The following is a 13,919-nucleotide window of genomic DNA, read 5'->3' on the forward strand; positions in this document are numbered from 1 at the left end:
TTCAGGAATGCCCCATACTATGCACTGTTGCCATAAGGAGACAACGTTAGTAATTCTTCGGTTACTTTTATAAAACAAATTCCCTTTAAAAAGCCTATATATATATATATATATATATATATATATATATATATATATATATATATATATATATATATATATATATATATATATATATATATATATAAGTCTGATAAAATGATATTTTGTATTTTGTGCTCCTATACAAATCATATTCTGCTGTATGCTATACATCATTGTTTTTGCACCCATACATGGTTTGTGGGATATATCCCATAAAGAATCTATATATATATTGCCATGACATGGTTTGTGGGTTCCTACCCACAAGTATGTTATATATATTATCTACTATATATCACTGTGGGTATACTCACTGTGGGTATGTATACCCACAATGTGGTGACCCACAACGTTATCTATAACTTTGAAACCATATATGAGTAATCTTTATATTTGTCTTATATTTGGCTTCTTTATTAAAAACTATTCCTAAAAATGCGTTTCCTTTTGTAATAAGCCTATCACTTATGCAGGGTCCCACAACCCATGTTTATGGATCATGACCCGCAAACCATGTTCAGTACATATATATATATATATATATATATATATATATATATATATATATATATATATATATATAGACCCTAATTTAATGAATGTATGGAACCTGTATGATATGGTCAGCTCAGCGCCCTTGCGCCTGGAATCGGTGTCAATATGGCCCCTTTTGAGACCGAATTCCGTCAGGGGACAGCCGTACCCCCGAGTATCCGGTCTCAGCTAGATGGCACTCCTCTTAGATTGGGGCCCTGTTTAGAGACCCTACCATAATGTATGGAACCTGTATGTTAGGGTCAACTCAGCGCCCTGGCGCCTGGAATCGGTGTCAATATGGCCCCTGTTGAGACCGGATTCGTCAGAAAACACATGTACCCTCGAGGATCCGGTCTCAGCTAGATGGCACACCTCCTAGTTTGGGCGCTAGGCGCCCTGTTTAGAGACCCTACAATAAATATGGAACCTGTATGATAGGGTCAACTCAGCGCCCTGGCGACTGCAATCGGTGTCAATATGGCCCCTTTTGAGACCGAATTCCGTCAGGAGACACCTATACCCCCGATGATCTGGTCTCAGCTAGATGGCACACCTCTTAGATTGGGCGCTAGGCTCCCTGTTTAGAGACCCTACAATAATGTATGGAACCTGTATGATAGGGTCAACTCAGCGCCCTGGCGCCTGGAATCGGTGTCAATATGGCCCTTTTTGAGACCGGATTCCGTCAGGGGACAGCCGTGTCCCCGAGGATCCAGTCTCATCTAGATGGCACACCTCTTAGATTGGGCGCTAGGCGCCCTGTTTAGAGACCCTACAATAAATATGGAACATGTATGATAGGGTCAACTCAGCGCCCTGGCGCCTGCAATCGGTGTCAATATGGCCCTTTTTGAGACCGGATTCCGTCAGGGGAAACCCATACCCACGAGGATCCGGTCTCAGCTAGATGGCACACCTCTTAGATTGGGCGCTAGGCGCCCTGTTTAGAGACCCTACAATAATGTATGGAACCTGTATGATAAGGTCAACTCAGCGCCCTGGCGCCTGCAATCGGTGTCAATATGGCCCTTTTTTAGACCGGATTCCGTCAGGGGACAGCCGTACCCCCCAGGATCCGGTCTCAGCTAGATGGCACACTTCATAGTTTTGACACTAGTCGCCCTGTTTAGAGACCCTACAAAAATGTATGGAACCTGTATGATAGGGTCGACTCAGCGCCCTGGCGCCCGGAATCGGTGTCAATATGGCCCCTTTTGAGACCGAATTCCGTCAGAGAACACCCGTACCCCCGAGGATCCGGTCTCAGCTAGATGGCACACCTCCTAGACTGGGCGCTAGCTGTTTAGAGACCCTACAATAAATATTGAACCTGTATGATAGGGTCAACTCAGCGCCCTTGCGCCTGGAATCGGTGTTAATATGGCCCCTTTTGAGTCCGGATTCCGTCAGGGGACAGCCATACCTCCGAGGATCCGGTCTCAGCTAGATGGCACACCTCTTAGATTGGGCGCTAGGCGCCCTGTTTAGCGACCCTACAATAATGTATGGAACCTGTATGATAGGGTCAACTCAGCGCCCTGGCGCCTGGAATCGGTGTCAATATGGCCCCTTTTGAGACCGGATTCCGTCAGGGGACAGTCGTACCCCCGAGGATCCGGTCTCGGCAAGATGGCACACTTCCTAGGTTTGGCGCTAGGCGCCGTTTTAAAATTCTATAAAAATACAATCGGGTTCGAAAAGCTTCAATTTATAGTCGATAAAAATACATGAAAATTCGCTATTGGCAGGTAGCTTATTGGCAGGTAGCTTGACTTTAGGAATGAGAGTACCAATGCACCGGATGTTGACATCAGAGAAGTGTTAATACAAGATTAAGCCGCGCAGAAAAAGGTATGGCTAATGTGATTGGATGAATTAATTGCTGAAATAATGATTATTTAAAAGTAAATTTATCACTGTTTAAAATGAATGATGGATTGAAGAAGTACTGCAAAAAGTGAAGAAATAAGAGGGGTTAAAATAGGGGGTGGGTGTCAATTTTGGGACTTGGATTTATTTGCTGCAGATCGCTGTAAGTTGTAAACAAGCTCAATTTTGACCTATAAACGCCATGGGACCCTATGTATTTCTATTGATTTTGTGTTAGTGCTTGGAATGAACTTTCAAATGTGACCAAGGATATGTCTGTAAGTATAATAGCAAGCTAGCCAGGTGGGTTTAGGTTAACATTGAGCCCTATGGGAAATGAATTGGTACTCTTTTCCCTATAGAGACCCTATTTTTTAAATGTTTTGTAGCTTAAAAATCTCTTTTTAAATAGATTAAATGATGCTAGCCAATGCCAATTTAATTCGTCTGAGTTATTTTTCAGCAGACCATTTATTGTACATGGAGTGCGCAGCTTGATCGAAAGAGTGATTCGGATCAAATACTGCCTCCCATACTTTTCAGCCATCCTTGCAGAGGAGTTCCGCAGTCTTCTTTTAAGCCTGAAGTGGTCTCGTGCAATGAGGTTGATGTAAAACAAGGTTTGGGTCACACACCCTGAGACTACATCCACTGTCAACAGTGTCAGCATCTGGTAGGTTGCCATGTTTCATTTTTTTTATCCCCAGTTCAATGATTTAGAGTTTTTGGGCTAGAAGTTTGGGAATAATATTATGTCTAGTTTGAAATGTAGAATGAGTGCCCCCCCCCCCCCCCCCCCCCGGGTTTGGAAAGGGAATGTTTAATTTACATGATCATTACACATGAAACAGAATGGGGACCACTTTCTAGTCTTGGGGTGACACCTGGGACTCTTGTCAACTGAATATGGAATATACTTTATTTGCATGATAATATTTGTGAAGTTTTAATAGTTCAAATGCTTGAAAATGTCAACAGTGTAGAGAACAAGACAGCAGTTTTTAGAGTTACTTCCCTTTGGCTTACTGGTCAGTGTTGCAGAATTTCAACATAATGCAATTTCTTTTATTTAGACTAGCTGCATCTAATTTTTAATTTTTTTCCTTGAATGTTATTCTGACTGCATAGATCACATGTGGTAATACATGTAATTACATGTAATTTCATGTAATTGTGCTTTTTATGTACCCCACCCCTGAATAATCATTTGATTTTGTATTTATGTGTGTAATAATGATATATATGTATATTTGTAAGACATGTATGATAAAAATTGATGTATAAACATTGGTCTGTGCAATGAATAACTTGTAACACTGATTTTCTCTCATTCGTGCACTAAGGAGGATTTTCATTTTTTTGCCTCCTCTGTCTTCGGAGATGGTGGCACCAGGGCGTCGGTGTCATTTTGTCACTTTATAACGCTGACAGAGAGTCTGTATCCATCTGATCCATCATGACAGATATTTTTCTTCATGATGCAGGTAAAATTATTAGTATACTAGTCTCTGTCTCTTTACTGTGAGGCATATTTGTGGTATTCAAACCAGAACAATTACCCTTCTAGATTTTTTAACATTGTCAAAAATTCTCTTTTTCTAGGTGTAAATTCCAAAAATTTTACAATTTATCAGTTTTGTTTATTACTACAATGACTGAGCTGTAATATAATGTCAAAAATATGTACCTCTCCTTTTTCAAATTTACTGTAATACAAAATGACAGGGGGCACCTGCTAGTTCTCTAAGCTGCATTAGACTGGGGGGTGGTGATATTGTTTGCACCTGCTCAATCAACAGGAAAGGCCAGATTAGGATTAATTGGCTTATCAGAGTCAATAATGATTAAATTTTCATGATGTGAATATTTTTTACTTATAAGGTAATATTTAGCCTGTTTAATTTGCATAATTCACCAGGTTTTCATCTAATTTAAGAGGTTTTCTCAAATTCTGGGTAGAATCCACCCTTATTTAAAAATTTTATCAAATTAGTTCATGATACCCTTAAATACATTTAAACAAACACATTCATTCCGTTTTTCCATGTATTTTATTTGTTAAAGTCATTAAAAAGCAGTCAATTCATCTTGAGTCTCACTGTGAGCCCACTCTCATTACAGCATTTGCCGAGGGAGAGAGCCTGATACTCAGATGAGCACAGCATAAATATAAATCAAGATCCAGGACTCAACTTTCATACACAATTAGAGGTATGTATAAGGTTCATGAAAAACACAAATTTGCCTAATTCTGAGGTGAGTAAAATTATGAGTATAGTCGTTCGTGTATGAACACTGGAAACTATTATTGCATAGTAAAAAAAAAACGAAACTTGGTAGAATGTAATATGACGGAATTTTTGTGAATTTCTTCATGTCTGCGTTTGTGGGAATCACTCGTCTTGGGTGTAGAATAAATGTAATGCTTTGTGTTTTTACAATGAATTTTCTGTTGGATAAAATAACGGTATTCTGGTGCCGTGTGTATATACAAGGTGTGAAACCCGTGACTAAAACACAGCCTGGGGGCACGTAGTGTACACTGTTGCACTTCATTGCATTAACTGTGTTTTTATAATATTACAACTTCTCTGCATAATGGCAGGTCACTATTTAATTAATTAATGGAGAGAACACTGATTAAATATCTTATGTATGGTATTTCGTTTTCTCATTCATAGTGATTACGGGGGATAACTCTACAGTGTATTTGAATATGAAACCTTGTGTTGAGCTCATGGACGCCATACCTCGTATTTACAAGTAGCTTTCAAAGTATAATACTTGATTAAATGAAACTAAGCAATAAGGTTTTCATAAAATATAAAAGGTTTGGTATAATATTATACTTAGTTCTATCAGACAAAACCAGGGAGGTTGGTGTTGCAATTAAATTTACACTATATTTAAAATTACGATACGTAACGATATACCGACGAATAAGGCAGAGACCAAACAGCCACAAAACAGATATAATTTTTAAAAATGCTTAAAATATATATGTTTAGCAGATTTGATAACTTTAATTACTCTTTTGACTTTCTACATCGATATTCTGAAAGTATATATACTTAATACGACGACTTCCTTAATCAGTGGTCATACTTTCACTACAGTAATTATCAATTAAAAATCGGCTTATATCCCCCAATTTGGCTAGTCTAAGGATTTTTCCCAAATTTTGTCTGAAAATAAGCAATTCAGCCTATGCCCCATATCGACATATGCCCGAAAAATACGGTATATAATTATCTTGTGGCATTATGAACAATATATTACATAAGTAAGAAGATATTTATAGGCATTTGGCATGATACAATATCAGATATGAAAGAGACACAGAATTACATGCATAAAAGAAAACAATTTATGGAATAATTTTACGGTTATTAAAAGCTAAATAGAGATATTTCCCCAGATTACAAAAAAAAATATAATTTTTGGCCCTTAATTGTATTAATTTATAAACAGAGGGTTTTTCCCAGTTATATTTCTTAACATATTTTAATCTGATTTCTTTATACTGATGATACTTTATGACAAAAGATTGCTGTTGCACTTTATGATTAAAGTTTCAAAAGGTTCATCTTTTAACTGCATTTTGAAAATCTTCCCAGCTATACTAAATAAATGTTTTACAGAAGCAGTGGAAGCTGGGACTGAAAGATTCTTTGGCAATCTTTATCTTAGGATATGTTAAGTGCAATAGTAGAAAAAAATACATGTATCTTGTATTTTCTATCAGTCCAAACCAATATACTTAATATACAGAGAGAGAGAGAGAGAGAGAGAGAGAGAGAGAGAGAGAGCCTATCTGAGAGAGAGAGAGAGTAGACTTATTTTCAAATGGGTTATAATATTGGAAGTGATTTTGATTTAAATCATGGATAGACAGTGCATTCATTTTACTTTTATGTGCATGTCTGTCCTTTATTTTATCGGGGCATAGCAAAGGGAAGGGGATTGGGACTTTAGTTTAGCACTTCTAATAACAATAAATTGTTTTGATACTTACGGTAGATTATCCTGGGGGCATAGTGTTTTGTTGACACATTTTTATTGAAGTGCAAACTAATTGGAGTAGATTGTTTAAATGATTTAAAACTCTTAATAACAACACTCTTTAAAATGTTATGAAAATGTGTTGTAATATCTAGTAATATTAACAATTTAAAAATCAATTTTAAAACATCTTTTTAATAATACAAATAATACATTTTTAGCTCAAGAAGGAATTCTTTCTTCTTTAAATAAATTTAAACAAATTCAATTTCAGCTATCATTTATTCATCACATTTTCTTTACAGTGAACATGCATTAATAAGCATAGTAATGCAAAGTAATGCCATGTAATGGCAGCATTACACTAGATTTGGGAAAGTAATGAATCACATTACCATTACTTTAATGCTAATTTTGTGGCATTACACATTACTGGCATTACTTTGAAAACATATAATGCATTGCAATGCATTACCATTACATTTAGAATTACCCCAAGTCTGCTTAGGTCATAAGCAATCTTTGTTTGATGTACAAACTTCCAATGTTTCTCCATAAGAAAGATATGGACCAGACTCGATTGCACACTGTCAGACAGATAGACAGACAGACAGACAAGGGGATTCCTATATACCCCCCCCCCCCCAAAAAAAAAAAAAAAAAAACTTTGTTTGTGAGGGGTAAAATGATCCATATGAAACAATTAATAATCATGTTTTACATGTACATGTACTACCAGTCTAATATATCTCATGAAAGGTGGTCATCATAACGGCGTTTCTTGTATGAAAGGAACAAAGTCAAGATTTTGGTCAATTTTTTATTTCTATTTTTATTAGTTACATTGCTCAAAGAATGCATATTTCTGATAACCAAATGAAATTGAGTGTCATTTGTAGAGTTATAAGCAAGATACAGGCCTCAAAATTCTTTGGTATGTAAGCAAGGCCCGTGTCCTGTGTTTGTTTACATAGGTTCAATATAGTAGTAAAAACATCTTGGTCATGCTGATTTGTTCATCTTCCTTTTCATTTTTAGCATAAAGAAACACTTTCACAAGTTTAACACTTAGGTCTAAAACTGGAATATTCACTTCAGTGTGATTAAACTTTGTTTAATATTTATTAATTTCTGTGATCGAATTATAAGACGAGCGCCATCTTGGATTTTTATTGTGGCCCCTCATCTCCTCTTTGGGTTTTGTTTTGTTGCCCCGTACCTAGCATAAGTAATTTAACAAGAGATGTTTGTAAAACACTTATGCCCCCTCCCTTGGAAACATCCACAAAGAAAACGAACATAAACTGCAAATAACTGAAATTTTTCTACGTCCAAGGGCCATAACTATTTCAAAAATTGCTCTATCATACCCAAAATCAAACTTGACCTAGATATTATCATGATAAACCTGTATAATAAATTTCATTTTAATATGTTCATCCTCTGCGAAGAAAATGAACGGAAACTGAAAATAACTGGATTTTTTCTACGTCCAAGAGCCATAACTCTGTCGAAAATTGCTCGATCGTACCCAATATCGAACTTGACCTAGATATTATCATGATAAACCTGTATACCAAATTTCATTTTAATATGTTCATCCTCTGCAAGGAAAAGGAGCGGAAACTGCAAATAACTGAAATTTTTCTACGTCCAAGGGCCATAACTCTGTCGAAATTTGCTCGATCGTACCCAATATCAAACTTGACCTAAATATTATCATGATAAACCTGTATACGAAATTTCTTTTCAACATGTTCATCCTCTGTGAAGAAAATGAGCGGAAACTGCAAATAACTAGAATTTTTCTACGTCCAAGGGCCAAAACTCTGTCGAAATTTGATCGATCGTACTTAATATCGAACTTGACCTAGATATTATCATGATAAACCTGTATACCAAATTTCATTTCAACATGTTCATCCTCTGCGAAGAAAATGAACGGAAACTGTTGGTGGACCGACCGACAGACCGACAGACAGCAGCAAAGCAATATGCCCTCCCTTCTTCGAAGGGGGGCATAATAATTCTAAGTAACTGACCAATCAAACTAGCCCATTGTTTTGACCTTCAACCAGAAATAGGGATATCCCCCTAGGCCCCGATTGCTAACGCCACCTAGCGGGGGTATCCCTCAGCCAATCAAAATTTGCTAATAACAATAATAATGATAACAATTTCAATTATTCAATCATTTCTCTTATTATAAAATAACAACTTCTATCAGCCAATCAAATTTGTCAGGGCCCCCTTTTACTTTCTTGTATCTTTGTTGAGGGTCACTTTCAAAATTTACGCTATAGGCAAAGCCACGCCAATTTATTCTACTGCTTTCAAGGATTTTAACTTCAGTTAGCCATTGCAATTGTGATTTTGTGACGAAATATATTTTTGTGTGTGTGTGTGTGTGTTCTTTTGTGTACTATTGTTTGTCTATTGTCATTGTAGTTAGAAAATGAGATTTACCATGATTCTTATGCTTTTCTTCATTACCATATGTGCCTAATAAATCATGGTAATTTGCCCAAACTGGTTTTTCCTTGTTTTTACTGCTATATATGTTATCCAGATAGATAAAATTAATACATTTAAAATGTAAACACAAGCTTTGTTTACATAATAAAGAATTGTAAGCTCTGAATCCTGCATAAAACTCAACAAATGGCACTCAGATTTTGGTTGTCTATTAAAAATGCCTTACTGAAGCACTGCAAACATTAGATTTGGAAAAATCAATCTTTACCAAAATTGTGACTATGCCCCTTTAAAGAATAATTTTGCTTGATTTTCAAATATATGTGATTTGCATTGCTGTCAAAGCTTTTTATTTTTTTGGTATACGTACCAGGTCCCTCTCAATTGAGAAACTCTTCAATAATTCTTTTTTTTTGGTCAAATTAGAAAACTTAAATAATAATGCAGGTACTTATATTATCAAAGAAAATATATTTAATTGAAATATCATTTATTTACCTGGTAATACTTAAAATTCTAAGTTTTATCACTACAGTTGAACTTCGATATCTCGAACACTGATATCTTGGATACAATGGATATGTCGAAGTTAATTGTAAGTCCAAATGACTTATTTTACCCTCGATACCTCGAATACTCTGATATCTCGAAGTTTTTTAACAGTCCCATCTAGTTCGAGATAACGAAGTTTGACTGTATTTTGTTGTAAAATATCTTTATTTACCAATGAATTTGGTAATTTTATGTAATGAATTTTATTAATTTCCATTCGCATCTCTAACTTGTAAAATGAAGTGTAACTTTCCCTCACATTTTTTTACTTACCAGCAAGATGATCCATTTCTGCTGAATCTGAAAAAACAAAGAAGCAATGTTAATCATATGTACATTGTAGCTCATTCGATATGAGGAAGTGTTCTAATAATTAAAATGATAAAGTGTTCAATATGATTCTAAATTTCAGAACTTTCAAATAAGTCCAAGAATATCATCTAAATAAATTTTTAAGAATATATTTTCTTCTTATTTACAATGGCTTGTTGTCAGTATAAGCTTATAAGAAAACATCATGAATTTTATTAATTTTCATTTGCATCTCTAACTTGTAAAACGAAGTGTAACTTTCCCTCACATTTTTTTACTTACCAGCAAGATGATCCGTTTGTTCTGAAACTATTTCTGAATCTGAAAAACAAAGAAGCAATGTTAATCATATGTACATTGTAGCTCATTTGATACGAGGAAGTGTTTTAATAATTAAAATGATAAAGTGTTCAATATGATTCTAAATTTCAGATCTTTCAAATTAGTCCAAGAATATCATCTAAATGAATTTTCAAGAATACATTTTCTTCTTATTTACATTAATGGCTTGTTGTCAGTATAAGCTTTTCAGAAAACACAAAACTAATACAATTTTAAAAATTTTACCCGAGAATTGCTTGTTGTTCCCAATTTTTACAGTAGGCATTGGAGAAATGTTTTGGTGTTGGTCTTCTTCATTGCTGTTAAGATACAAGAAAATTTCATTCAAAATTTAATTTCATGTGAGGACAACAAGCTGAATAGGTTAATACATGATTCTAGAATTTTTCAAAGGGTGATCAAGGTAAAGGAAGTGTGTATGTGGATGTCTATCACATTCTTATAAACAAGAGATGTTTGCGAAACATTTATACCCCTTCTCTTGAAGAACACTGTGAAAAAAATGAATGGAAACTCAAATAATTGGAACTTTTTCAAGTCCAAGTGGCATACCTCTGTCAAGAAATACTTGATCATACCCAAAATCAAACTTGACATAGATATTTGTATGATAAATCTAGCTGTTTAACAAATTTTATATCAGTAGGTGCAACCTCTGCGAAGAAAATGAATGGAAACTGACTGACAGACAACAGTAAAGCAATATTATAATCACCCTCTCTTCTTCGAAAGAGGGCATAAAAAGAATCAGTAGTGAGGAAATACTTTAGTATATTATGGAACACCTTATTATATGCATATGGATGAAATGATATGAATAATATCAAAATAATTAATTGTACTTATTAAGCACATTAAGCATGTCTAATCGACCACAAATGCAAATGAGTTTAACAAAACTTATGAAATAAAAGTAAAACATTTAAAAGGCCCAGCAGGTTTAAAGCTTATGAACAGAAAATCAGTTGCTGACTCTTAAACATATTTAAAAAACATAAAAGATTGGCGTTCATTTTGTTTATTTACAATGTCAGAATATGAAGGTGTCCCACGCATCCTTAAGTAAAAGATCACTATAACTAAAAGTCATTACAACCCCATTCCTGAACCTGAACCCAAAATCAAGGGCCGTGAACATTATAACTTTGTAGAACCCTCAGATTTCCATCCGTGCTCCTTCTGCATGATTATATGATTATGCATACACTTTTCCTGCAATTAATTACTGGGGAATATTGGTAGGTGGAATTAATTATAAATTAATAAATGAATATTCATAGGATGAACAATAAAGTCCCTATTATTTAATAAAGAGGTAAAGCACATGTTGACAAAATATATAGCCAATTATATCTTATCATGAACCAAAAAAAACAACTTTGGCCTTAAATTGTAGCAAACTAGCATGCACAAGAATGAAGAGAAAGAAGGTTTTAGGGTCATATGATGCATGTTTAAGTGACCACCCTCCCCCCCCCCCCCCACTTTCAATTTGCTTCCGACGCCATTGCTCTATATCTTATTTCTTATATACCCTAGTTATGGCCATGAATATTAAAATATGTTTTGTATAATCTAATATCATTACAAAACGTACCGGTGCGGAAACGATGTCTCGGTACGAATCGCTCATTGAGTGAAACGATTTTAGAAACACCCTGTATAACGAAAAAAACAGTTTACAATACACTAATTTCTATATAATTTAAATGAAATGATGATAAACAAAAATTAACTTTATTTTTATAATAATTTGGCTCCTTTCATCATTTAAATTGCAAAATATAGTAGATAATTCAAAATTCAAAAATTTCTACTTTCGTTTTGTTTTAAGATAGGGACTAACGTTAATCATGCTAATCAATGTATTAACACTTTATTCTGACTCTAGAAACAACATTTTAAAAACAGAAAAAAGTAAGAAAACATTATTTCACATATTCAAAAGGAAATAAAAGTTGATGTAACCTTTTCCCCATAAGTTTTTCTTCGATCCACCATTTCCAAATGACATCTCCGTCATTGTAAAATCAACATGGCGGCAAACCTACCGATGGATGAACGTAAATTTAACAAGTAATAGCTTTCCATAAAGCTTGCCTACGGAAGCCCGTTGGTGCCACGTAGGAGAAATATTTTATCTAGCGACCGCCACTTATTATTTAGCGGCCGCCACATAATTTATCTGGCGGCCGCCACTTAATATCTGGCGGCCGCCATATAAATCATTTGGCAAAAGGAAAGTGTTATTGTATCTATATTTGGTTAAGAAGATGGACGTTGACACAACCGCTACTTTTAATATTCATATGGGTTTACCTACAAAGAAATTTTGTGTTCCCTGGAAGTTTAAATCATCGAATTATTATTAGTTTAAGCTGGCTCTATACACAACTTTTTGATGACGCAGTACACAAAAAAGTAAATCTGGAAGCATGCATTTCCGGTACTGACCGATTTAAACTGAGGCGAATTGTATGGGGACCGCTTTTTTGAAAAATTTGTTAAATGAATAGATTTAATTTGATAATAGGAAAATTCATTACAAGTTTACAAGTAATGTGGGATGTGACACCTTCACGTTGTGTGGTATTATTTATCGAAATAAACAATAAAAAGAAGTATAGTTTTTAAAATAGTTTCTTTCCCATCATCGATATCTTACAGCGTAGCGCAGTGGGTTAGTGGGTTCACTACAAACCTATATACGTCATGAGTTCGATTCCGATTGAGAACAATAAGTTTGTTAACTTAACAAAATTTTCTTAAACGTATTTTTGGTTGAATACTGTGAAAGAAAATTCTAAACCGGTGAAAATATTTCAATTATGATATTCTTTAATGCACATTAATATCGACACCTTAAGGAAATGGGACGGTAGCTTTGAATCTCTCTTATAGGTTGGGATACATAAATCCTATAAGCTTAGTCAATTATCCCCTTCATTTATTTGACTTAGTTTTGCATTAAAGCGAATTTATTCACTTATACAGGCCTATAATGAAATATGTACTATGTATTTATCATTCCAGCATTATATTTAGGAAATTTTCTTCAACTCAGAAATGAAAAGTCCCCAAGGTGGGACTTAGGAACGATAACCCTTACCTGCGGAACTTTCATACCAAATAACATTTAAAACATTTTTGGTGTTTATTTGCGATGATTTTCATTAAATTTTTTACGTCACATTTATTGAAATACATTTTCTTATATTTCTTTCTCCGAAACACGCTACCGACCTCGGAAAATCAAGTATGTTGAATTTACATCGAGATCGAGAGTCGCCATTTTTACATGTAAACAAAGTGAACCACATGAATTTACGGAACTGGTGATGGTGTTTAAAAGACTATCCGAGGCAAGTGAAGAGACGATATCAGTAGTAAATTGCATGAAGAATTTAATGGTACTAATTGTTTTCACAGAATTTGCGTATAAATAAGGTAAATTAGTCGAAAACTAGCGCACGTTTTTCTGCGCAATAAATATACAATTTTTTCAATGGGTGGCCTTGTAGCTCTCCGGTCTGTCAATATTTTTTCCCGGAGAGCTACAGTTCTGCAGCTACATCAAATCAACAGATAGACGAATTTCATTGCTGTTTTTCTTAAATATGGTACGTATATCTGTTTTGGTAGGTACGAATATCATAGGAATAAACTCATTATCATTAGGCCAAGGATGTTGGCAAATTCAAATTGTAAAAAGTTCAATGTTATGAGTAATTTTTATTCTAAACACA

At 34.8% G+C, this 13,919-nt stretch overlaps 1 protein-coding gene across 4 annotated transcripts in view; it reads right to left on the bottom strand.

The window, feature by feature from the left end:
- Positions 1 to 12,268, bottom strand: part of LOC128192798 (uncharacterized) — a 73,234-nt gene extending 60,966 nt beyond the window's left edge. Inside the window, exons 1-4 of one of the 4 annotated variants that reach the window (XM_052865775.1) lie at positions 12,142 to 12,268; positions 10,399 to 10,472; positions 10,114 to 10,152; positions 9,793 to 9,819 (exon numbers count right to left, since the gene is read on the bottom strand). In XM_052865775.1, the coding sequence (XP_052721735.1) occupies positions 9,793 to 9,819; positions 10,114 to 10,152; positions 10,399 to 10,472; positions 12,142 to 12,152 (151 nt within the window). In that variant the 5' untranslated portion in view covers positions 12,153 to 12,268. Of the gene's footprint in view, positions 1 to 9,792; positions 9,820 to 10,113; positions 10,153 to 10,398; positions 10,473 to 11,770; positions 11,831 to 12,141 lie in introns of those variants that run through there. The other 3 variants (XM_052865777.1, XM_052865776.1, XM_052865778.1) reach the window with 3 other exon arrangements.
- Between the last annotated feature and the right edge of the window lie 1,651 nt (positions 12,269 to 13,919).

The sequence above is a fragment of the Crassostrea angulata genome, chromosome 7 (genome assembly GCF_025612915.1).
Source record: "Crassostrea angulata isolate pt1a10 chromosome 7, ASM2561291v2, whole genome shotgun sequence".
In the NCBI taxonomy this organism is placed as follows: Eukaryota; Metazoa; Mollusca; class Bivalvia; order Ostreida; family Ostreidae; genus Magallana; species Magallana angulata.